The sequence below is a fragment of the Salmo trutta genome, chromosome 15 (assembly GCF_901001165.1).
Source record: "Salmo trutta chromosome 15, fSalTru1.1, whole genome shotgun sequence".
Lineage (NCBI taxonomy): Eukaryota > Metazoa > Chordata > Actinopteri > Salmoniformes > Salmonidae > Salmo > Salmo trutta.
The window spans coordinates 51027499-51055375 of NC_042971.1; the positions used below are offsets into that span (position 1 = coordinate 51027499).

A 27877-nucleotide genomic window follows, 5' to 3' on the forward strand; every position below is an offset into this window, starting at 1 on the left:
CTGGTCAGAACGTGACACACAGTGTGTGATATATACAGTACTAGTCAAAAGTTTGGACACACCTACTTATTCAAGGGTTTTTCTTAATTTTGTAAACTATTTTCTACATTGTAGAATGGAATCATGTAGTAACCAAAAAAAGTGTTAAACAAATCAAAATATATTTTATATTTGAGATTCTTCAAAGTAGCCACCCTTTTCCTTGATGACAGCTTTGCACACTCTTGGCATTCTCTCAACCAGCTTCACCTGGAATGCTTTTCCAACAGTCTTGAAGGAGTTCCCACATATGCTGAGCACTTGTTGGCTGCTTTTCCTTCACTCTGCGGTCTAACTCATCGGGTGATTGTGGAGTTTGGGTGATGCAGCATTCCATCACTCTCCTTCTTGGTCAAATAGCCCTTACACAGCCTGGAGGTGTGTTTTGGGTCATTGTCCTGTTGAAAAACAAATGATAGTCTCACTAAGCGCAAACCAGATGGGATGTCACATCGCTGCAGAATGCTATGGTAGCCATGTTGGTTAAGTGTGCGTTGAATTCTAAATAAATCAGACCAAAGGACAGATTTCCACCGGTCTAATGTCCATTGCTTGTGTTTCTTGGCCCAAGCAAGTCTCTTCTTAATATTGGTGTCCTTTAGTAGTGGTTTCTTTGCAGCAATTCGACCATGAAGGTCTGATTCATGCAGTCTCCTCTGAACAGTTGATGTTGAGATCTGTCTGTTACTTGAACTCTGTGAAGCATTTATTTGGGCTGGTAACTCTAATGAACTTATCCTCTGCAGAAGATGCAACTCTGGGTCTTCCTTTCCTTTGGCGGTCCTCATGAGAACCCGTTTCATCATAGCGGTTGATGGTTTTTGCAACTGCACTTGAAGAAACTTTCAAAGATCTTGAAATGTTCCAGATTGACTGACCTTCATGTCTTAAAGTAATGATGGACTGTCATTTCTCTTTGCTTATTTGAGCTGTGCTTGCCATAATATGGACTTGGTATTTTAAAAAATAAGGCTATCTTCTGTATACCACCCCTACTTTGTCACAACACAATTGATTGGCTCAAATGCACTGCAGCCCCGGGTTCGATCCACAGCCGGCCGTGACCGGGAGACCCATGGGACGGCGCACAATTGGCCCAGCATCGCCCGGGTTAGAGGAGGGTTTGGCTGGCTGGGATTTCCTTGTCTCATCGTGCTCTAGCGACTCCTTGTGGTGGGCCGGTCGGTCGACTTTGCATGTCAGTTTGAAAGTGTTTCCTCCGACACATTGGTGCGGCTGGCTTCCAGGTTAAGCGAGCAGTGTGTCAAGAAGCAGTGCGTGTAACAGGTGTCGTAAGGATCAGACCAAAACGCAGCGGGAACGTGTATACTCATCTTCTTTTTAATGTGAAGAAGGAAAAACAAACAAATCACGTATCCAAAACGAACGAACGAATGAACGAACGAACGAACGAACGAAACTAACAGTCCTATCAGGTGCTCAGACACTAAACAGGAGACAACTACCCACAAACCCCATAGAAAAAACACCCCTCTTAAATAAGATCTTCAATTAGAAGCAACGAGGAGCAGCTGCTTCCAATTGAAGGTCAACCCCATTAACTAAACATAGAACTAGACATACTAGATAAACATAGAAATATACTAACATAGAACATAGCCCAACAAACCCCGAAACACTCTAAACAAACACCCCTCTTACATAATAACATAACCCAACAAACCCTGAACCACATAAAACAAACACCCCCTGCCACGTCCTGACCAAACTACAATAACAAATAACCCCTTTACTGGTCAGAACGTGACAGTGCGGCTTGGCTCTCGACCTTCGCTGAGTCCGTAGGGGAGTTGCAGTGATGAAACAAGATCGTAACTACCAATTTGGATATCACAAAAAAGGGGGTAATGCCATAGGCAAGAAAAGTTTGAATACATTGGCCATGCTGTCAATCCAGCATGACTTTTGCTGCGTTCAAAATAACTGGAAACTCGGAACTGGGAAATCTCAGACTTCAGTGAGTTTAAGACAACTGGGAACTCGGTGAAAACTAGCTCCAACTGGGAAAATCGTTCAAAATTATTTTCTGGGTCATCCAACTCTGAATTCCAAGTTGGGATTTCGGGCTTCATTCTAGAGCCCACAGGAAGGACTGCCGTGCCACCTTCCTGTTCAAGTGAGAACAGCACAACAAGGTGAGTCCAAAAATGTAATGTATGCTGCTCCATAAATTATGTAATATGCCAGGGAGATATGTATACTGTAGTTAAGAAAGTAGTACTAAGCAGTATTAAGCTGTTCGTAGCCCATGTGCCTCACCCTAATAGTTTACTCCCTTTTCACCTCAGAACTTTGCCTACTGTTCTGACTTGGTGTGCACATTTAGCCTAGAGCCTGTTTTAGAGAAATGTAATCATTGAATATCGTAAGAGCTTTCATTGTCTGCTTATATGCAAGAGGAAGGCATTGATGCTATGGACTGGCCCGCCCGTTCCCCAGACCTGAATCCAACTGAGCACATCTGGGACATCATGTCTCGCTCCATCCACCAACGCCACGTTGCACCACAGACTGTCCAGGAGTTGGCGGATGCTTTAGTCCAGGTCTGGGAGGAGATCCCTCAGGAGACCATCTGCCACCTCATCAGGAGCATGCCCAGGCGTTGTAGGGAGGTCATACAGGCACGTGGAGGCCACACACACTACTGAGCCTCATTTTGACTTGTTTTAAGGACATTACATCAAAGTTGTATCAGCCTGTAGTGTGGTTTTCCACTTTAATTTTGAGTGTGACTCCAAATCCAGACCTCCATGGGTTGATAAATTGGATTTCCATTGATTATTTTTGTGTGATTTTGTTGTCAGCACATTCAACTATGTAAAGAAAAAAGTATTTAATAAGATTATTTCATTCATTCAGATCTAGGATGTGTTATTTTAGTGTTCCCTTTATTTTTTTGAGCAGTGAATATATAGTAGAGAATCTTAGCATTACATGTATGTTACTACTTCCGCATGACCATATGCATGTAATCCTACAGTGGCCATGTGGTTTGGGAGAAGAGTAGAGTTACAAATGACTGGCTCTGCAACTGGGCCTCACCCTGAATGAGCTAGAATAACATATATTATATACCCATACTAACGTAAACAATAAACCGAACCTGAAAGACACGCCAAACTCAACATATTACAAGTGTTTTCTCTCTTGAGTATAATCATTGTGTACTGTGCACATGAGAACATATTTATTCATCAACCCATATCAAATTTTACAAACGTATTCATCAACTTCAATTACAGCAAGAATGTCCCAACAACCCTGAACTCAATCCCAGACAGTGAATGTTTGGCCTATTGCACTCTATTTTCATACTGCATGGTGGTTAGTACTGTTAAGGAGTGGGTGAGCTTTCTCTCTCTCTGCCGGCAAGGGGGAAACAATATTATTTTAAGAGTTGATGCAGACCCTAAATTATGTTTAAAAGTCATGCTGAATCTGCATTACAGATGTAGGATCTTAATTTGATAACCCTGTTGCAGGAGAACTTTCCTGCAATGCAGGAAATGTAAAACGTGTAGTGTATTTGAGGTTTAAAAAGCCTTCTGAAGTTTGTAATTTACACCTACAAATATCAGACTTGATTTTCCCCTTACGAAACATTTTATCAACCCCAAAAATGTCCATTAATTATAATCCACATAATAATTCTCATTTGCTGTTGTAACGCCCTGGCCATAGAGAGGGGTTTTTGTTCTTTATTTTGGTTAGGCCAGGGTGTTACATTGGGTGGGCGTTCTATGTTCATTTTTCTATGTTTTTGTATTTCTTTGTTTTGGGCCGAGTGTGGCTCCCAATCAGGCACAGCTGTAGTTCGTTGTTGCTGATTGGGAGTCACACATAAGGAGCCTGTTTTTCCTTTGGTTTTTGTGGGGGGATTGTTTCTGTTTAGTGTCTTGCACATGACAGTACTGTTTGGCTGTCGGTTTTCTTGTTTTGTTGTATAGTGTTCATACGTTTATTAAAACTCAAGATGAACACTAACTCCGCTGCACCTTGGTCTACTCTTTCCACAGACAGCCGTTACAGCTGTTGCTGCACGATTATTTTCCTGCTGTAGCAAACTGTCTCAAATCAAGATCCTACATCTGTAGGTATAAGACGGAGAAAAAGATTGGGTGTACGGTAAACCAGTGTTTCCCTCAATACCACACATTTTTGTTGATGCCCCAGACAAACTCACCTGATTCAACTCATTGGGGGCTTGATCATTAGTTGACAAGTTGAATCAGGTGTGCTTGTCTGGGACTGCAATAAAAATGTGTACAGTTGTGGGTGCTGGAGGACTGGAGTTGGGAAACACTGCGGTAGACCATCAATAGACTACAAGGAGACAATACAGGCAAAATTGACATTGACAGTTGAAGGTCAAATTAGTATTTTTTTTCAGGATGTTACTCATTCTCCAATAAAAATTAAAAGCCCACAAATACATCTAGTCAGCTGAAGAGGTGGGCTGATGGTGGCTTGTCTGACTCCAGATTAGTGACACCATGGAACCACGTCCTGGGTTCCAGGAAGTGAAGCACACTGTAGGGCAAAACCAGAGACAGGAAGAATGGCAGTCCAGTCACTGTGGAAACTGGGGGTGGAAACCAAGAATATTGCAGACATGAAGACACAATCTGAGCTGTGTGTGAGGCCTGTCTCAACCAGAAACTGTATGTGGGATCATAGAAAACAATGACCTAAGATGTTCGGCTACCTCAGACTAGTACAGTACATTCATGACGTTCACAAAAACAGACCTGTTGTTTCTGCATTAAAATATATTTTTCTGTCAAGATTTCCAGATTTCCTTGCAGAGACTGAAGAACAACAAGATTCAACATTCTAGACACTTTCCGGTTCTATGGTGTGTGGGCTAATTGAAAAATGGTGCCACTATTTTTATAGTTTTTCTCCAATCCAAAATCATAAATTAAAAAGTTTTTCAAAGTAATATGTGACTAAACTCGAAGAACTTTTCAATCGTTTTACGTCTTGTTCCGAGTATAAACATTTATAAAAACGAATGTCAGAAATTATTTGTTTTTGGGTGCCGGTTCTGTCCCATACAAAGTCAAATTGAGCGCAGATAGTTTTCTAAAGGCAAGAACTATGGCTCCTCTGTTTAACAGCGTTTCCACATTATTCATTTTATTATTCTTATTGTGCTTTCTGTTTGTATTGCAACAGTAAAACCTTTGAGTGTTTTACATTGTGACATCTTCTGAGAGGGAACAACAAACATATAAAGTTGAAGTCTCATATACTGCACAATATATTTCTCTAGTTATTTACCCAAATAACTGTATACCAACTTTGCACAAATAATCAGAACAGTGCAACTGTTATTCTACAGTCAACAACAAATGTTGTTCAATAGGCCATAGAATCCGATGTATGCGACAGGGCTTGACCTTGAGAAAGTGCAGAGCTGGTATGCTGCTCACACTTGTCCTTAATCTCATTTCTCTCCAAACATAAATTTACATGAAATTGCCTGTTGTTTGGAATATACTTAGTCTAGGTTAGGGCAAAGACCTCTATCTCAGACAAACTGCCATTGACTTCATTCACTCTCTCCCACTTGCACAAAGAACTGAGTACAGACTCAAGGGCACGAGGTGATGTTCCCATTAGGTCTCTTTAAGGGTTTCAGCCAGACGTTATCCCACTGATGTTCTAAGAACGTTCTAGGAACATTAAAACCTGACGTTAACTTCAGGACCATAAAAGGACGTTCAGTACAGGTCCCGGTTTGGTCGCAGCATAACGTTATAATAAGGTATTCTGATGTCCATTACAAAAGTTTATGAAAAGGTTCTTATTTGGTTCTGATAGAACATTGTCCGTGGAACATTCAATGACCACAAGGAGACATTTCATGATGGTCAAGGGGACGTTGCATGATGGCCCAAAGAGAACATTCTTGGGGCCGGACGTGCTACCTGTCCCAGACCTGCTGTCCAGACCTGCTGGAACCCTGACCTGTTCACCGGACGTGCTACCTGTCCTAGACCTGCTGTCCCAGACCTGCTGGAACCCTGACCTGTTCACTGGACGTGCTACCTGTCCCAGACCTGCTGTTTTCAACTCTCTAGAGACAGCAGGAGCAGTAGAGATACTCTCAAAGATCGGCTATGAAAAAGCCAACTGACACTTACTCTTGAGTTGCTGACTTGTTGCACCCTCAACAACTACTATGATTATTATTATTTGACCATGCTGGTCATTTATGAACATTTGAACATCTTGGCCATGTGCTGTTATAATCTCTACCCGGCACAGCCAGAAGAGGACTGGCCACCCCTCATAGCCTGGTTTCTCTCTAGGTTTCTTCCTAGGTTTTGGCCTTTCTAGGGAGTTTTTCCTAGCCACCGTGCTTCTACACCTGCATTGCTTGCTGTTTGGGGTTTTAGGCTGGGTTTCTGTACAGCAATTTGAGATATCAGCTGATGTAAGAAGGGCTATATAAATACATTTGATTTGATTTGATTTGATTTTGGAGGACCTTTGTCTAGTTCTCTGTAAGTTACCAGGACGCCACTGAGGACCATATCAGGACCTTTTTTGGATGTTCTCAGGACTTTCATTTTACTAATCATTAGGATGTTGCATGACGGTCCCAAGGGAACATTCTCTGCGGGACCATTTGGTCTAGTTCCCTGTAAGTTACCAGGACGCCATTGAGGACCATATCAGGGCCTTTTTAGGACGTTCTCAGGACTTTCATTTTACTTGTCATTAGCACGTCGCATGATGGATGTAAGGGAACGTCTCTGCAAACAAAAATGTGTTGTTAGGATGCCCGAATAACGTAACAAAGCGGTCGCCTAAAGTGGTCAGGACATTGTGTCATGGTCCCCTGAAGGTTTTGTCCAGTTCCCGGTTTGTCACCAAAAAAATTTTATTCCAGGGGATCATGACACAAAGTCCTAAGAACATCCAAAAAACCTCCTTGGGAAGTCCCGGGACAAACCGGGAACTAGACAAAATCTCCAAGAGACCATGACACAACGTCCTGACCACTTTAGGCGACCATTTTGGGACCTTCTGGGGACGTCCTAACTACCCATTTTTGTTTGGAGGGTAAAGATAATAATAACCTTTCCCTTGGTGCAGTCCCACAGACCAGTTTGACACAATTAGTAACATAAATGTTATGTATATAATCACCTGTCTTTCAGTATGTCACACTATAGATATATGAATTTCTAAAAACTCTACCCACTACCCAAACACTTGTATAAACAAATGGGGGCTTATGGAGACATTATGAAGACATTATGTGGTTAATATGTATCACCTGCGGTATGACACAGACTAACATATAGTAACACACACAAGCACACACACGCTGTCACGACTTCCACCGAAGTTGGTCCCTCTCCTTGTTTGGGCGGCGCTCGGCGTCGCCGGTCTTCTAGCCATTATCGATCCACTTTTCATTTTCCATTTGTTTTGTCTTGTCTTCCCACACACCTGGTTTCAATTCCATCATTACATGTTGTGTATTTAACCCTCTGTTTCCCCCCATGTCCATGTCCTTGTCCGGAATTGTTTATTGTAAGTGCTTGTGCACGTTATGTCTGGTGTGCGACGGGTTTTGAACCCATTTATTGATTGTTCTGTTTTCCGGTGGTTTTTATTATTGAACTGCGCCGTTGGAAACACAGTTTTTGCTCTCCTGCGCCTGACTTCTCTGCCGCCAGAATGCACCCCTTACACACACACACACACACACACACACACACACACACACACACACACACACACACACACACACACACACACACACACACACACACACACACACACACACACACACACACACACAAACAAACCATTAATGACTACTTGGCCTGTACTGGGTTCTTCCACTGTATAACAGTTAGTGCAATACCACATTTACAGGCTTTAGGTCTACAGCGGGATCATCCCTCAGTGTGAATCAGCCCCAACAAGACCACATCTGATCTTTGCCACCAACTATAAACACTCTTGTGTAGTTTTTTACGATAACAAAAGTTGATGGCTTGATTCAATATTCCATTAAAACACTACACAATCTGCATAATGCATCTATGTTACAATGAGTTTAAATAATATACTGCTCAAAAAAATAAAGGGAACACTTAAACAACACATCCTAGATCTGAATGAAAGAAATAATCTTATTAAATACTTTTTTCTTTACATAGTTGAATGTGCTGACAACAAAATCACACAAAATTAATCAATGGAAATCCAATTTATCAACCCATGGAGGTCTGGATTTGGAGTCACACTCAAAATTAAAGTGGAAAACCACACTACAGGCTGATCCAACTTTGATGTAATGTCCTTAAAACAAGTCAAAATGAGGCTCAGTAGTGTGTGTGGCCTCCACATGCCTGTATGACCTCCCTACAACGCCTGGGCATGCTCCTGATGAGGTGGCGGCTGGTCTCCTGAGGGATCTCCTCCCAGACCTGGACTAAAGCATCCGCCAACTCCTGGACAGTCTGTGGTGCAACGCGGCGTTGGTGGATGGAGCGAGACATGTTGTCCCAGATGTGCTAAATTGGATTCAGGTCTGGGGAATGGGCGGGCCAGTCCATAGCATCAATGCCTTCCTCTTGCAGGAACTGCTGACACACTCCAGCCACATGAGGTCTAGCATTGTCTTGCATTAGGAGGAACCCAGTGCCAACCGCACCAGCTGAGGTCTGAGGATCTCATCTCGGTACCTAATGGCAGTCAGGCTACCTCTGGCGAGCACATGGAGGGCTGTGCGGCCCCCCAAAGAAATGCCACCCCACACCATGACGGACCCACCATCAAACCGGTCATGCTGGAGGATGTTGCAGGCAGCAGAACGTTCTCCATGGCGTCTCCAGACTCTGTCACGTCTGTCACATGTGCTCAGTGTGAACCTGCTTTCATCTGTGAAGAGCACAGGGCGCCAGTGGCGAATTTGCCAATCTTGGTGTTCTCTGGCAAATGCCAAATGTCCTGCACGGTGTTGGGCTGTAAGCACAACCCCCACCTGTGGACGTCGGGCCCTCATACCACCCTCATGAAGTCTGTTTCTGACCGTTTGAGCAGACACATGCACATTTGTGGCCTGCTGGAGGTCATTTTGCAGGGCTCTGGCAGTGCTTCTCCTGCTCCTCCTTGCACAAAGGCGGAGGTAGCGGTCCTGCTGCTGGGTTGTTGCCCTCCTACGGCCTCCTCCACGTCTCTTGATGTACTGGCCTGTCTCCTGGTAGCGCCTCCATGCTCTGGACACTACGCTGACAGACAGCAAACCTTCTTGCCACAGCTCGCATCGATGTGCCATCCTGGATGAGCTGCACTACCTGAGCCACTTGTGTGGGTTGTAGACTCCGTCTCATGCTACCACTAGAGTGAAATCACCGCTAGCATTCAAAAATGTCCAAAACATCAGCCAGGAAGCATAGGAACTGAGAAGTGGTCTGTGGTCTCCACCTGCAGAACCACTCCTTTATTGGGGGTGTCTTGCTAATTGCCTGTAATTTCCACCTCTTGTCTATTCCATTTCCACAACAGCATGTGAAATTTATTGTCAATCAGTGTTGCTTCCTAAGTGGACAGTTTGATTTCACAGAAGTGTGATTGACTTGGAGTTACATTGTGTTGTTTAAGTGTTCCCTTTATTTTTTTGAGCAGTGTATTTCCAAACTAAATGACCACCGGGCCTAAGGTGCATTTAACAATGTCTCTGCCTGTTGTTGTACATGGGTTCCACTTCAACGAATTACATAAGCTTCATAAACTAATGCTGTGGATCATGGCTCAATTGGAGCCATGTGTTTTCCCTGATTTCATCTTTGCTTTAAGGCAGCCAAACCGCCAGCGCTGCATTGACCAGACTAGGATTACAGTAAGGTCCTTAACATGCTCTGAGGAGACCGTAAAAGTGGATCTCCTAGTTCTACTGCAGACTTTCCACAAAGGATATAAAGAATAAGGGCTGGGTGGTCCAGTGATGTGATATCCTCTCTCTCTCTCTCTCTCTCTCTCTCTCTCTCTCTCTCTCTCTCTCTCTCTCTCTCGCTCTCTCTCTCTTTCTCTCTCTCTCACACACACACAATCTCTCTCTTTCTCTAACCATCTCTCTCTCTCTCTCACACACTATCTCTCTCTCAAACACTATCTCTCTCTCTCTCTCTCTCACACACACATACACACACGCACACACACGCAGCGTTGTCTATACTGTGTAGTTAATCAGATAATAATTTGCCTTGTGTGTCATATTATGTTGCAGTTCTAACATTTGAATATCATTATTTGTGGTGACGGTTGGAATCACTTCATTTGAATGTCATTTTTTGTGGTGGCGGTTGGAATCACTTCATTTGAATATCATTATTTGTGGTGGCGGTTGGAATCACTTCATTTGAATATCATTATTTGTGGTGGCGGTTGGAATCACTTCATTTGAATATCATTATTTGTTGATACCAATGTTAAAGTACGCACTAGAGCAGGGATGGGCAACTGGTGGTCCGCCCCCATTTGTAAGCCCGCGGACCAATTTGACCCAAAGAATACATTTTTTTTTTTGTGGGGGGACTCACTAAGAGAATACACAAGGTGCAATTTCAAAATATGGTTGTGCATCAACAGTCAATCATGGTCGAATTACTGACGGTGGTCATCAGTTATCACATTAAAAACTGCAAAAATTTGCCTCCACCCTATGGCAAAATATGTAGAATTGCAGGAATTGAGTTATAAAATTGTTAAATCTTCTCTCCACTCCATGGAATGTGTAGAATTGCAGCAAACTTACTTTAAAATGGCAACATTTTCTCTACACCTCATGAAAAAATGTGGAGAATTGCAGGAAATGAACTTTAAAACTGAAATGTTTTCTCTTCGCTGTCATGAGTGGGGTCGCTAAAATGTTTTGCTCGCAAAACATGAGCCACTGCGGCCCCTTATGATGAGTTCCGTTTTTTTGTGGCTCTCACCACATCAAAGTTGCACATCCCTGCATTAGAGCCTCAAGGTACTGTAGGTGTTGACGTAATGATTGGTTCAGGCAGAAAGGGAAGAAAGTCTGTAATCTTGTGGTGCTATAGGGGTGTTAGAGGTGTCTTGATGTTCAGTTTCTGGTGAACCACTGGTTGATTTGATATCAGACACACGTAAAAACATCTCAATAAGAATTCCAGACACAACCTGAAGAAGATTGAACTGTTGTGACATGAACACAAACGAGGTGAAAAACGTAACAAATGCAGCATGTCTCGACTTGATGCATCCACTCTCAAGAATTCCAGACGTCTGTCTGGGAGTTTCACTGTACATGTCTGGTGTTGTGCCTTGTCTTCCTGTTTAAAACATTTTTCCTCCACTTAGTGAGAGACGAATATACCCTGAACCATTCCACTGAACATGCGAAGCCACTGGAGGCTATTTTATTATGATATACAGTAAGAAATCAAGCTGTAGTGGATTACATGTTAAGTACAATAGCAGACTCAACATGTAGCAATGTATACTCCAGTGAATATGTCAGACACCTGTCAAACATTAATATAGAAATCCAGACAAGTTAAATGCAGGGTTAGGATAGATAGTTTGACAAAGAAACCAATCAGGGATGCTACCTTAATTTCATACCTACTACTTTAATGGGTTGTTTATTTCACTGCTCTCCAACTTTTAGGAGAAGTATGTTCTAGAATTCAGAGAATACATAGGTGTCTGGCAGTTCTCCTCCGAAGAAAAATACAATATACAGTGCCTTCAGAAAGTATTCTTACCCCTTGACTTATTACATTTTTTGTGTGTTACAGCCTGAATACAAAATTGATTAAATTATATATTTTCTCTCTCACCAATCTACACACAATACCCAAATAATGTGAAAACGTGTTTTTCTACATTTTAGCAAATTTATTGAAAATTAAATAGAAATATCTCATTTACATAAGTATTCACACCCCTGAGTCAATACTTTGTAGAAGCACCTTAGGCGATTACAGCTTGGAGTCATCTTGGGTATGTCTGTATCAGCTTTGCACATCTGGATTTGGGGATTTTCTTCCATACTCTGTGCAGATTTTCTTAAGCTCTGTTAAGTTAGATGGTGAGTGGCGGTGAACCGAAATCTTCCACAGATTTTCAGTGGGATTCAAGTCTGGGCTTTGGCTGGGCCACTCAAGGCTGTCCCACTCACATTCTTGTTCTGAAGCCATTCCAGCATTGCTTTAGCTGTATGCTTGGGGTCAGTGTCCTGTTATAACGTAAATCTTCACCCCAAGTCTAAGGTTGTTTGCATTCTGAAGCAGGTTCTCATCAAGGACATGTCTGTATTTAGCTCAATTCATTGTTCCCTCTATCCTTACCAGTCAATCAAGTAGTAAAATCTCTACCTGATTACTATTGAAAAGCCTGTGTAGTAAAGCTGGAGTGTTTTGACTACTTATTTGCTACCAACATCAAGTACTGTAGTAAAAATCTCTACCTGATTATTACTGAAAACACTACTGTTTTCTTACCGAACACTACAAAACCCTACTTGTGTATCTTGAGTAGTGCATAAACTACACATTCACTGCACAATTCCTACATGCCTCTAGATTGTCACTACTGCACAAACAGGTTTTGTGTAGTAATTCAGTAGTACTTTTCACGAGGGCACTGCAATAACAACAGCTAATGGGGATCCTAATAAAATAACGAATAAACACATTCATCTCCTCTTTGACCTTGGCTCTTCTTTAACTTTGGCTTAGTGATTATGTAAGGAGGATTACCTTACAAACCAACAGTAATGTTTTGGTACTTCAGTCATGGTTTATCTGCTACACAATTCTTCATCAGTAATAAAGCCAAAATGTCTTCATTTTGTGATTTCTATCATATGACTGTAAGTACTGTCATGGATCTCAATTTCACAGGGCTTGTGTCCTTTCTAACAATACAAGATATGAGGGATTTTTTTCTTCCTCTGTCTTGTCAATTGGTGAATGTTTGCATTGAGTGGCCACACCAACCACAGGAAGAGTGGGAGAGGAGAGGTGGGCCAGAAGTGGTAAACATCACAAGACACATCTAGCCCTGCTGCTATTGGCTGGAGCTGGAGGCAGCCGGGTTTATAAGCCAACCAGCAGCCTCCCTTCAGCAGCATCCATTCACATCCAAACTGAACTGTGCTGTTCCTCCTTTGGCATCCAAGAGAATACTGAGCAGCTCTCCACTCATCCTCCTGATTAACTACGCGAGAGCAATCCTGTGGATTCTCTGAAGAACAAGTCAAGGTAAATAATGGCTTTCACTTGGATAGATGTTGGTGCTTAGTTTCTATAACCCTCTCCTGTAAAAGCTCAAAGAAAATTGTGGCGAATTGTTTTATATTTTGTGCAACTCAAATATCAATTATTTTCACAATTTTAAGAAATCTGGGAGACACTCTTCTGCACTTATAATCTATCATTCTGCACAGTCAATGTGTCAATGTGTTGGACTTTTTTTTATGTACAACAGAATACATGCAGTATTCTGGTTAGTAATAATAATGAAAAAGAAAATAGAGCTCAGTAGGCTGGTGTAACAATTAGTTTGTGTTATTACACATTCTCTCTATACACCAGATATGTATATGCCTTTGCTTGAACCTGATAGAGTGAAATAAATCATAAACTAGGTTTTATAGTGTTGGAGTGATGAATGTGAGCGTGACAGCAGGAAGAGGAAGCTGTGGCCTCAGCTCACAAATCCACAGCTAATTTGTTCTCAGCTAACTGACTCGTACAGTCTGTTCCAAGACTAAGCCACAGCATTTAAAGGGCTGCTGTGAGGAGAAATAATAATAACAGCAAAACTGACAGGCTGGATTAGTTACTTCTGAAGCCAGATCTCATCTACACACAACATCCTCTCAACATCCCACGTTGTTTCTCTCGCCTCCGTCTGTCGACACAACAGATTTCTGTTCTAGAACCCAAGGATCTAATGAAAAAAGTAGAGTTGGCTTTCAAAATAAAGCTGAGGGACGTTCATCATGTTCCCTGCCTCCCTGGACCAACTGTGGTCTTCCAAACTTCCACTTTTAACTTGGGGAATTATACACTATGCAGAGATCATTATAGGTATAGCTAAAAGACTGCCTGCTCAGAGTTATACTTGATGTAATGTTGTTCTAGCTGAGAGTAGTTCAGCTGGAAAACAAGGGAGACGTTCATGCGTGGGGTTAGGCATTCAAAAAAATTGAATCAAGTTAAATGTTATTTGTCACTTGAGGCGAATAAAACAGGTGTAGACCTTACAGTGAAATGCTTACTTACAAGCCCAACAATGCTTTAAGAAAAAAATTAATAAGTGTTAAGTAAAAAATAGAAAATAAAAGTAACAAATAATTAAACAGCTGCAGTAAAATAACAAGCAAGGCTATATACAGGGGGTAATGGTACAGAGTCAATGTGCAGGGGCACCGGTTAGTCGAGGTAATTTAGGTAATATGTACATGTAGGTAGAGTTAAAGTGACTATGCATAGATTATAAACAGAGAGTAGCAACAGTGTATAAGAGGGTCTGGGTAGCCCTTTGATTAGCTGTTCAGGAGTCTTATGTTTTGGGGGTAGAAGCAGTTAAGAAGCCTTTTGGACCTCGACTTGGCACTCCGGTACAGCTTGCCGTGCGGTAGCAGAGAGAATAGTCTATGACTAGGGTGGCTGGAATATTTGACCATTTTCAGGGCCTTCCTCTGACCGCCAAATATAGAGGTCCTGGATGGCAGGAAGCTTGGCCCCAGTGATGTACTGGGCCGTTCGCACTACCCTCTGTTGTGCCTTGCGGTAGGAGGCCGAGCAGTTGCCATACTAGGCAGTGATGCAACCAGTCAGGATGCTCTTGATGGTGCAGCTGTAGAACCTTTTGAGGATCTGAGGACCCATGCCAAATCTTTTGTCTTCTGAGGGGGAAAAGGTTTTGTCGTGCCCTCTTCACGACTGTCTTAGTGTGTTTGGACCATCATAGTTTGTTGGTGATGTGGACACCAAGGAACTTGAAGCTCTCAACCTGTTCCACTACAGCCCCGTCGATGAGAATGGGGGTGTTCTCGGTCCTCCTTTTCTTGTAGTCCACAATCATCTCCTTTGTCTTGATCACATTGAGGGAGAGGTTGTTGTCCTGGCACCACACTGCCAGGTCTCTGACCTCCTCCCTATAGGCTGTTTCATTGTACGCTAGGCTGGATGTCATTATTTGGGATGGAAGCCCATTTTGTCTGCCAACGGTTAGGGACTTTAAAAGGAGTGCACTTCCACCAGAGTCCTTCCACTTAGCTATGGCGGAGACTCATAAGGGCCCATGGTTGGTATTCTCCCTGTATAGTAATCAAGGCTTTTAGGGTTTAAACATTACAAGGTAGGACTTCACAGGCACTTTTCATGTAAAATCAGTCTAATTGCCTCCCATCCAGGCATTTCTGCTGTAATTTATGCTTTTATTAGGATACCCACTACCCGACGCCAATGGCGACGGCTAGTCTTCCTGGGGTCCGACACACAACGAAAAAGACATTACAGACAAAAAGACTTTACAAATTGAAAAAATAATGTATCACATTTTCACATTTAAGAAGGTGTTAAATGTAGCCTACACAGTAGCCTACACAACAGAGTTTGTATTTTCAGTTCTCATCATTTTGGTGGCTTTCATGATTCTTTCTTTTTTCATGATGATTATTTTTTTAGATACACCTTGTGACAATGAAGGCTGCAATTGTTTTCGTCCTGCTCTTTGCAATGGTCCTCGGTCGCCCGGCGATACGCTCGCTCAGCAACAGTCCAGAGAGCTCAGAAGAACTGGTGAGTGTTCCTTTTATATGAGAACATACAGTATATATTGAAAAGACAGTCAGACAGAGAGACAGATGTGTACATTGGTATCAACTTAAATTCCTGTTCATGTTGTCAGGTGAAACCAGCTCCAGTGCTTGGGATAGCCCCAGCAGAACTTACTGAGGTGGCCCCTGTACAAGTAAGAGCCTCTTTCAGCAAACATTCCTTTATAATCTGTAGGTGTGTTGGCATTGAAATGTATACATTTGCCCTGTAGGGAAAACTGCATTAATATGTCCGTTTTTATTGGACTATTTTTATTAAGAATGTAGATACCACTACAACATCAGACGAGAGCTCCGACGAAGATGAAACAGAGGTAAAACATAATTATGTTGTAGCATAATGAAACATAAGATGCTGAATCAATCTTACACCTGATAGAAACAACCATATCTGTGCTTTTGATGGATGTTACTTGATACATTGATTGATCCTGTTTTTCTATTCTCCAGGGAGCTGATCCTACTTCAGACCCAACATCGGACAGCACAGCATCAACAGACAGCGCAGACAGTGCAGACAGTGCAGACAGCAATGAAAGCAAGGACAGCGCAGACAGTGCAGACAGCGATGTGAGTAATGCACTATGTATAAAACTACTGACAGCTTATATGTAGGATATATTGAGTCACTTTTTATTTATAGATGCATATGTAGTTATGGCCCCAGTAAGTCTACAGGGCCACACTGAGACTATAGCCACACTCAGACTATAGCCACACTCAGACTATAGCCACACTGAGACTATAGCCACACTGAGACTACAGCCACACTGAGACTATAGCCACACTGAGACTACAGCCACACTGAGACTACAGCCACACTGAGACTATAGCCACACTGAGACTATAGCCACACTGAGACTTTAGCTTGTAGTTCAATGAAGACATCTAGCTAATGTTGACAGACAGGAGCGTTTCACCAAGCTCTTATTTGAACTTTATATCTTATAAGAGGTTATGTAAAACTAAATGTGTTGTTGTGATGTGGTGTGTTTTCAGGACACAGACGAGTCCAGTGAGTCAGAGGAGGCAGACACCACCGCTGCCCCTCTGACAGCTGAGCCCACCGTAGAGCCCACAATGGCTACCACTGAGGCCCCCATTTACGACGACGGACGTGGAGACAGCATGGGTTACCCCAGCGACCACAAGAAGTCTATCATCTACGTAGATACTAACAACATCGAGAAGGGACCCTCCCCTTACAAATCCTATGGAAAGATGGATGAGGGCATGTATGCTGGCAAAAAGGTGTCCGTCTACGACACCGGGCTCGGAAACGAGATTGAGAAGACGATGACAGTGTTCAAGGTAAATTTGTTTCTCCTCTGTTTTAGAATTCTCCATTTCAAACTCATAGGCATTATTTCCTTCCATTTAGTTTTGGAAGTTGATCTAAACATCCTTCCACCGCCTCTCTCTCCCCCCTCCAGGCCCTGCAGGTGCATGATTTGACGGAGGAGGACACCAGCACCCCCGACGTGGAGAGCCAGGTTCTGGACGCCTCCAGCGGGAAAGCCGAGGAGCCCAGCCTGCGCCAGGCACATGTCGGCGTAGCCAGCCAGGACAGGACCCCCTCTGAGAGCCCCGAGAGCCAGAAGGCCAAGAGCCTGGAGAGTGATGCCACCAGTGAGCGCACCAGTAGCGCTAGCAGCGATGGTACTAGCGAGAGCACCAGCACCAGCGCCAGTAATGAGACTGACAGCAGCAACAGTAGTGAGGAGGCTACATCCAGGCCCGGGGCAGCAGACAGCGACTCAGCAGAGAGCAACGAGAGCCATGACAGTGACAGCGACTCGGCTGAGGAGGCGGCCACAGTGGCTACCATCACAACCGATGCTCCCGTTGTCATCACTGCCAAGTAAAGGCCTGTCTCTCTCATCCTGCTGCTGTCGACAGTGAAGAATGCTACCAGCACCTGGAAGGTGCTCTATGACCCTGCCTTAGGAGGAGAGGTCAGAACGGAGAGAATAACGGAAGACACATAAGCACAATACAGGGCCCTTAGGGTCTGATACAGTACAACAATAATACATGATAAGATTCATACTAGCTATCTCATCATGACATATAGAACAGTCAATTTTGTTCAATTGCACAATTATTTACACTACATATTGTTTGTCCCATTTTTACTGTAATAATGTATAACGTTGTATCATTCCTAAATACATGCATTCTTTTTTTCCTAGAACTCATAGTGGGTCTGTTATTTCACATGTGTATACGTTGTTGTGTCTGCTGAGCCATTGAGCTCTGTGCATAGTATGTAGAGACTCCAGGGGGATTCACAGTGGTGTTCACCAGAGAAACCACAATCCATCACAAACCATCATTCAACGTCATTATGAGCTAAAATATGAACAAAGGCCCTGTCACAGTAAACATGCTGGATGTAAAATAGTACTGGAAAAAATTACATTTTGAATCTTCAAATGAAGTTGTTCATAGGTTGTTTTTCTCAACGTAACATTCCTTACTCAATTGTCTGATGAGGTGTTGTCTCGGTCAGGAGGAAGCTGGAGTTCACACATAACTCAAGCTGTGCCATGATCCCTTGGTGGTGTAGTGCAGCAAATAGCCACAAGACAGCGCTGTAGGAATGGATAAAATCACTGTCAAAATCCCACTGTTAATGACACACTCCATCAGTGAACACTCATACTCTTTTCCAAGCATGGAGTACACTAATACACTAATCATCTATTATGACTGATCATACCAAGAACTAAAACTTGATAACAGTAATCAAAAATATAATCAATTAAGAGACATCTTTTCTCATTTTAAGTATTTTTCTATCTCTTTATTGAGTACACAAGTTCACAACAAATATCAATAAATCAAATGTATGTTAGTAAGCCCTTTTTAAATCAGCAGTTGTCGCAATGTACTTTACAGATAACCAGCCTAAAACTCCAAAGAGCAAGTCACTACATACTGTATGTAAAGAGACATACTGGAGCATAACACAACAGTATCAATAAATCAATCAAACGTTCACAGATGTTTCTATCACACCCAGCAGATTATGATCACCTAGTTCACAGACATTCAAACCCCCATAACTACCACCATATGTTGAACTAGTAAAGAACTAGTAAAGATTACAGCTATTACCTAGAAATGCTGCTGCATACATTTATTTTTTTTTAATCCAAGATATTTCATATAATGCAGGTACTGTAAACAGTCCATACAAAAAATTATGACGTAAAAAAAGCAATGATTTATAAACTCTGGAATAATTATAATTAAGTATTCTCATGAATACTCTCATTATTAGTTGTCTCCTCTAGTTGGTGGAGGGGGAGTTGCTGGAGCGGGAGTTGTAATGTCCTCAGTGACACGTGCAGTAACATTCCCTGGTGACGGTGTCGTTTCACTGACAATTGGCCCATTTGTGGACATTTCTGTCACTGGTGGAATAGTTGACATGGCAGCAGTGGGAGGGTTCACTGTGGTTGGAGCAGTTGGTCCTGGTGTCATTCTTGATTCATCAGATTCTGAGGACTCGTGGATTCGTGGAATATTGTGGTGTCCAGGCCTGTTGAACTGTGGAACATTGTGGTGTCCAGGCCTGTTGAACTGTGGAACATTGTGGTGTCCAGGCCTGTTGAACTGTGGAACATTGTGGTGTCCAGGCCTGTTGAACTGTGGAACATTGTGGTGTCCAGGCCTGTTGAACTGTGGAACATTGTGGTGTCCAGGCCTGTTGAACTGTGGAACATTGTGGTGTCCAGGCCTGTTGAACTGTGGAACATTGTGGTGTCCAGGCCTGTTGAACTGTGGAACATTGTGGTGTCCAGGCCTGTTGAACTGTGGAACATTGTGGTGTCCAGGCCTGTTGAACTGTGGACCATTGTGATGTCCAGGCCTGTTGAACTGTGGAACATTGTGATGTCCAGGTCTGTTGAACTGTGGAACATTGTGATGTCCAAGTCTGTTGAACTGTGGACCATTGTGATGTCCAGGTCTGTTGAACTGTGGAACATTGTGATGTCCAAGTCTGTTGAACTGTGGACCATTGTGATGTCCAGGTCTGTTGAACTGTGGAGTGAACAAAGCACATCAGCACCTGAAAATACTGTAACGATAGCCACTACTGCTACTAATTATGGCAAAAGATATAGAAGATAAATAAAATGTTCATCCACTTGCTGTTGAGATAAAGACAATAAGAAGTGCAGGCCTCAGTAGCTCCATCTCTTTTTTATTTCTGATGGAAAAAAGAACAAAATCTAAGATTTTTCTCTGATTACAGCTCCTGTCCTGTCTAAGCCTACTGTGGAGGAGACCATAGACAGACATCCAGGGCTGGTGCTAATATAGCCAGTGCCAATAAATAAACCAAGGGCTAGGCAGTTATCTAATCCCAGGAATGTTGCAGGAGGATTACTGGGCCTGATGGAATAGGCTTTCTGACTGTGTGTAACACGCGTCTGTCATTTCATCACTGAAAATATTCCTCTCTGAGGAAAACTTAAATAATTCCAGTTTAAGCAAAATAATAAATCATCTAGGCACCCCCCCCCATGTTGAAGAGATCCATTGTATTGAAACAAAAACTGAAAAAGGAAAAAGCTGCTACATGTCTGTCACTAGCAGGAAATAATCTTTGCTAAAACAATACTAATGTCCGGGGTGATTTTATTTAACCTTGTTTCAACTATTTGTTTAGTCACGTTCCAGTCTGCAGCTTCTGAACTAGCTCAAACTAGTGCAGATAATTATTTAAACCACAAGATTAAGCAACCATTAGCCAACATAATGGAATAGAAGTGTAGACATGCCTTGTCATTTCCTGTCAACTATCATTTCCTGTCAACTATAATTAAATGAAACTGTTGCGTGATAGAGACTGATGACTGAATGACTAATGGTCAAATAAGTACACTCATAGTTTCTGGAAGAAAAACAAATCCTGAAAATGGCAACATGATCATAATTTGTAGTGAAGCCAAAGAAGGAAGTTAGGTAGCTATCCTGTATCTTTGAATTCACTACCTCACTCATGTCATTTTGAATCATGGATGGTTGAGCAATTAGATTTTGAAAGATTGTCTAACCAGTTTAATCTTGCCCAGCCTGACTGTTGCATCCAATGTGATACTCAGTATAGTAATGTAGTAAACACACCACAATATTCTCCTCTATTTTGTTGTCCCCCACGATGAAATCGGAGAGGGGACTGTGGATCTGTCTCCATCTGTTCGTTCCTACATTAAAGCCAAATTAAAGCCAATTTATGCTTGATCTGAAAATGTGGTCGGCGGCTCCATAGGGAGGATGTGACATAATTGCGGAGCATCCAGAGGAATGCAGAGGCCAAATTGAGCTCCGTACTGCATCGCCGTGCACCTCCCAAATGTAGTAACAATGCTTCATATAGTTCCGCATTGGCATGATTGGTTGACTGTAGGTGGGGGCAGGAGGTCCTGTATAAACACACAAACTCACTTCTTTGACAACGTCCTTCAACGCTCTGCTCAACAGCTCTACGCTGCTCCATAAAGCACAAGAAGCATGAATGCCCTGACTTCTGCAAAGGCCGTATCACCGTAAATGCTGCACAGCCAATGTACACGTCAGACTGACCATGCAGAGCCTTTAGTCACACAAATATATCAGACAGCACTAGCCCGATTTTGAGGAAACTTGGGTGAATGATGCGTCTTGCCATAGCAATCATGCCTTTACAAAATTACACATATTGGCCCAAGGGGGCTGCTGCATCGAGGGGGACGACATGTTTACTGTTGCCTTGTTTTATTTGGTCTGTGGGTTGAAATCTGGAGTACATCTAATCAAGAATGAAATCAGAACAAACAACTATTGACATGTTCTGTCTTCCCTGTGGCTCAGTTGGTAGAGCATGGTGTTTGCAACGCCAGCATGGTGTTTGCAACGCCAGGGTTGTGGGTTCGATTCCCACGGGGGGCCAGTACGGGAAAAAAAAAAGAAATTATGAAATGTATGCATTCACTACTGTAAGTTACTCTGGATAAGAGCGTCTGCTAAATGACTAAAATGTAATGATCAAATTTTCTTTGTCACATGTTTCATAAACAGCAGGTGTAGACTAAGAGTGAAACGCTAACTTTGGGCTCCAGAGTGGCGCAGCGGTCTAAGACACTGCATCTCAGTGCTTGAGGTGTCACTACAGACACCCTGGTTTGATTCCAGGCTGTATCACAACTGGCTGTGATTGGTAGTCCCATAGGGTGGTGCACAATTGTCCCAGTGTTGTCTGGGTTTGGCCAGTGTAGGCCGTCATTGCAAATAAGAATTTGTTCTTAACTGACTTGCCTAGTTAAATAAAATTTAATCCTACAATGCAGAGCTAAATATGAAATAGTGAAACAAGAAATAAATACACAGTGAATAACAGGTGTGTGTGTGTGTGAGATGTTAATTCCTTAGTGATGTGTACACTGAGGAACTTGAAGATGTTAAGATCAACACAATATTAGGCCACAGCGTGATGCTTTGTGGTTCTAAATTATGATTCAGACACACATACACCAATGTATAGCATAACAAAATCCTTCATTTAAATGAGGCTGATATATTTTGATACCATACTTATTTTATTTCACTGATTACATAGTCCTTTATATCCAGAACATATAAAGTCAGTGGTGTTGCCTTGGGGATCTTACAACACAACACAAACAGCTGAGTATCAAGTAACAGTTAGAATAAGCGAGATACAGACAAATAAAATATCAGCACTACAAAGTGGATACTGTACATCTCCTGGGACATTGCCCCTGTGTTTCACTACACCAATCATCAGCGTTTAGGAGAGTTTCTTCCCGGACCCAAGCTTGTTGAATGATGATAAAAGGGGGCATGTTGGTGCCGCTGAGGTAGGGATAGTGTGCGCACCTTTGTAATGGAAATTCCCTGTTAGAACAAACACATGTTTTGTGATTCTACAAGCGTAGACATGCCTTGTCAGTATAATGTCAACCATTAAAAAAAACTATATTAAGACTGATGACTGAATGGCTAATGGTCAATTAAGTCCAGTCATAGTTGCTCTTAATATTAACTAATTTAGCGCATGATGAAGGCCAATGGTCCAATCCCACCAAAACAGGCTGACAGCCACTGGGCACACACTGGTTGAATCAATGTTGTTTCATCATTTGTCTATCTATTGTGATTTACGTGGAAAATACATTTGGATTAGCTAAAAGTCATCAACCAGTGCTGTTTTCATCTAATTTAAACCAGCTCTGTAAACATTGAAATTAGGGTAAAAATCCAACTTAAATAGAATGACTTAACCTGACTACCAGGTTGTTAACTTAGACGTAAGATGCTTTTGGGAAACCGGGCCCTAGATGGTAGGCCCTAGATGGTACACCTCATATACCAGTAGGAGTCACTGTTCAGGCAGGAATCAATGGACTGTGGCTTCACATTTTATTTCAATATACCTCTTTATTTAGGTTGATGGAACGACATTGAAACAACGAAGTTTATTCAAACATACCATTTTACTATCAACATTGAAACAAGGTCAAACAACATGTCTAATCAAATATACAATTCAACATCCACCCAATATACCCTACTGAGTTCAACATCCACCCAATATACCTTATTAATATTGAGTTGCAACCCCTTTTCCCTCAGAACAGCCTCTACTTGTCAAGGCATAGACTCTACAAGGTGTCGAAAGTGTTCCACAGGGATACTGGACCGTGTTGACTCCAGTGCTTCTCACAGTTGTGTCAATTGGCTGGATGTCCTTTGGGTGGTGGACCATTATTGATACACACAGGAAACTGTTGAGCATGAAAAACCCAGTTCTTGACACACTCAAACCGGTGCATCTGGCACCTACTTCCATACCCCGTTCAAAGGCACTGTAATGGAATTTTAATGTTTGTACTTTTCGTATAACTAATTTCTGTGTTCTATTCATGTGCTGTTCTATAAACCAATTTCTGTGTTCATGCAAGTGGCTGACTGTACAAATCCTCACTATCAGTAGCTGCAATTTGGCAGTACGCCCAGACATTGTTTTGAAAACGAACGAAAGATATCTCAGTTTCAAGGTTTCAGCTTTGAGAGAAGAAGCCTCGTGAGATATTGGTCTGTCACATGTTATGAACCAGTATTGGTCTGTCACATGAATGAAACAAAAACGGTAATGATTAATGAATTATGCAAATAAAACTTGTCTGTGTATAGCCGTATATAAGACAACTGTTGGGACTGCCCAGGCAGAGCTCCTGATTGACATGTGTACTATGGTGCATTGAGTTGGTTGGAACCTCTCCAGTGCACTGACAATAACCAATTATTAATTTAAGATTGACTTCGAGTCTCCCTGTATATGAATTTCCATGACAGCACTTGCCCATTCACCATATGAATGGCACACGTACACAATACATATCTCAATTGTCTCAAGGCTTAAAAATCCTTCTTTAACCTGTCTCCTCCCCTTCATCTACACTGATTGAAGTGGATTTAGCAAGTGACATTAATAAAGGATTATAGCTTTCACCTGGATTCAGCTTGTCAGTCTATGTCATGGAAAGAGCAGGTGTTCCTGATGTTTTGTACAGTTGACTATACGCTGAACAAAAATATAAAACGTAACAAGCAACAATTTGAAAGATTTCACTGAGTTACAGTTTAGATTAGGAGATCAATCAATTGAAATCAATTCATTAATCCCAAATCTATGGATTTCACATGACTGGCAATACAGATATGCATCTGTTGGTCACAGATACCTTAAACAAAAAGGTAGGGGTGTGGATCAGAAAACCAGTTAGTATCTGGTGTGACCACCATTTGCCTCACGCAGCGATGCATCTCCTTCCCATAGTGTTAATCAGACTGTTGATTGTGGCCTGTGGAATGTTGTCCGACTCCTCTTCAATGGCTGTGTGAAGTTGCTGGATATTGGCGAGAACTGGAACACACTGTCATACACGTCGATCCATTGCATCTCAAACATGCTCAATGGGTGACATGTCTGGTGAGTATGCAGGCAATGGAAGAACTGGGACTTTTTCAACTTCCAGGAATTGTGTACAGATCCTTGTGACATGGGCCATGTATTATCCTGCTGAAACATGAGGTGATGGCGGTGGATGAACGGCACAACAATGGGCCTAAGGATCTCGTCACGATATGTCTGTGCATTCAAATTTCCATCAATAAAATGCAATTGGATTCATTTTCCGTGTTTTGCGGGTACTATTTAATGAAGCCTCCAGTGCTGACATAATTGCAAACAGGTTTTCTAATGATGAATTAGCCTGTGACGATCGTCGTAAGGAGTAGACCAAGGTGCAGCGTGTTGAGTGCTCATGATAAATATTTATTATTATACTCAGAACACTATACAAAACAATAAACAAAGAAACACGAACGTCACATTCTGCAGGCTTCACTGAGCAATACAAAAACAAGATCCCACAACACCAGGTGGAAAAAAAAACCCTACTTAAGTATGATCTCCAATTAAAGACAACGAGGACCAGCTGCCTCTAATTGGAGATCATCCCAAACAAAACCAGCATAGAACATGAACATAGAAATACAAAACATAGAAAAAACACCCCCTGACCTACTCTACCATTGAAAAATAACAGCTTGCCATGGTCAGGACGTGACATAGCCTTTCAAAATGATAAACTTGGATTAGCTAACACAACGTGCCATTGGAACACAGGAGTGATGGTTGCTGATAATAGGCCTCTGTGCGCCTATGTAGATATTCCATAAAAAATCTACCGTTTCCAGCTACAATAGTCATTTACAATGTCTACACTGTATTTCTGATGAATTTGATGTTATTTTAACAATTTTTTTTTGCTTTTCTTTCAAAAACCAGGACATTTCTAAGTGACCCTAAACTTTTGAACGGTAGTATAGTTCTGATCATTATGGTGAAATTAGATTGATGTAACAACCTGTTAGTCAGGTTACGTCATTGTATTTAAGTTGAAGTTTTACCCTCATTTCAGTGTTTACAACGCTGGTGGAAATGAGATGGAAACAGTACTGGTTGATGATTTTTTGCAAATCCAAATGCGTTTTCCTCCTAGATTCCACTTTACAATAGGTTGACAAAAATGATGTTGAAACAACGATTCAACCAGTGCGTGCCCAGTGGGAGATCTTAGACCAACATTTATTTTATCATTTTTACAATTTCCCAGTTTTATTCCAACCTCATAATGTGGAAATGTATATCAAACACAGGAAAAACATGTCATGACTGCGCTGGGCCTTTAAAGGGTGAACGGTAAAATATCTAACTAATCTAATGAAGAACCACGGTTGGTTGAGCAATTTCATTTTGTCAGACTAACAAGTTCACTCCTTCCCAATCTGACTTGAATCCAGGGTGGTTCACAGTATGGTATTTTGATAAGCCTCAGGTAAACAAACAGTGTAATATTGATGCTCAGTGACTAGACGCTCTTGTTACACACGATGAAACACAGTAACACAGAGATGAACAGTGTATAGCATAACAAAATCATACACTGAAAGGAGGCAGATAGATTTGAATTTCATACATATTTTATTTCACTGATTACTCTTCTATATATTTGGAGAATACAAAACTCAGAGATTCAGGGTTATTGCCTTGGGGGCCTTACAACAGAACAAAAAGAGTTGAGAATTCTAGAGGTCAGCACTACAGAGTGAACACTAAGACTGATTGTGTTCAGGCCGTATGGGTTAGCGCCTAATGGGTTAAGACTGATGATGGCTGACGTTTTACATGCTCCTAACCAACTGTGGTATTTTTTTTCATGTTGTTTGTAACTTATTTTGTACATAATGTTGCTGCTACTGTCTCTTATGACCGAAAATAACTTTTAGGCATCAGAACAGCGATTACTCACCTCGAAGTGGAACAAGAATTTTTCTTTAACTAGAGTGACGCGAAGGATATACTGCTTTCTCGGGAACGGGATCAAATCACTGTCATTTGTGTGAAGAAAAGACAAAGGGAGCGAGGTCGGGCTGCCAACTGAGAATTCGTAGGCGAGTGAGTAAACTCCCACTGCCATTCGTTCTATTGACCAACATGCAATCACTGGAAAATAAAATGAATGACCTACAATCAAGATTATACTACCAATGGGACATTAAAAACTGTAATATCTTATGTTTCACCAGGCCGTGGCTGAACAACGACACGGATAATATAGAGCTAGGATTTTCCATGCATCGGCAGGACAGAGAAGCTACGTCTGGTAAGACGAGGAGCAGGGGTGTTAGACAGCTGGTGAACGATGTCTAATATTAAAGAAGTCTCGAGGTATTGCTCGCCTAAGGTAGAGAACCTTAGATAAGCTGTAGACCACACTATCTACCAAGAGAGATCTCATCTATATTATTCGTAGACATCTATTTACCACAACAAAGGCCATAAATCAAATCAAAGTTTATTTGTCATATGCGCCGAATACAACAGGTGTACAGTGAAATGCTTACTTACAAGCCCCTAACCAACAGTGCTATTTTTAAGTAAAAAAATAGGTATTAGGTAAACAATTTATTTCACCTTTATTTAACCAGGTAGGCAAGTTGAGAACAAGTTCTCATTTACAATTGCGACCTGGCCAAGATAAAGCAAAGCAGTTCGACACATACAACAACACAGAGTTACACATGGAGTAAAACAAACATACAGTAGAAAAATAAGTCTATATACAATGTGAGCAAATGAGGTGAGATAAGGGAGGGAAAGGCAAAAAAGGCCATGGTGGCAAAGTAAATACAATAAAGCAAGAAAAACACTGGAATGGTAGATTTGTTGTGGAAGAAAGTGCAAAGTAGAAATAATGGGGTGCAAAGGAGCAAAATAAATAAATAAATAAATACAGTAGGGGAAGAGGTAGTTGTTTGGGCAAAATTATAAATGGGCTATGTACAGGTGCAGTGACCTGTGAGCTGCTCTGACAGCTGGTG

General features: G+C 41.9%; 1 protein-coding gene across 1 annotated transcript; it reads left to right on the forward strand.

The window, feature by feature from the left end:
- Window positions 1-13190: 13190 nt before the first annotated feature.
- LOC115149272 (dentin sialophosphoprotein) lies at window positions 13191-18107 on the forward strand. The gene is made up of 7 exons (XM_029691976.1): window positions 13191-13325; window positions 15762-15875; window positions 15985-16047; window positions 16174-16227; window positions 16364-16483; window positions 16913-17224; window positions 17347-18107. Exons 2-7 carry the CDS (start codon window positions 15777-15779, stop codon window positions 17776-17778), a joined length of 1080 nt encoding a protein of 359 aa, XP_029547836.1. The 5' UTR covers window positions 13191-13325; window positions 15762-15776; the 3' UTR covers window positions 17779-18107.
- The last annotated feature ends 9770 nt before the right edge of the window (window positions 18108-27877 follow it).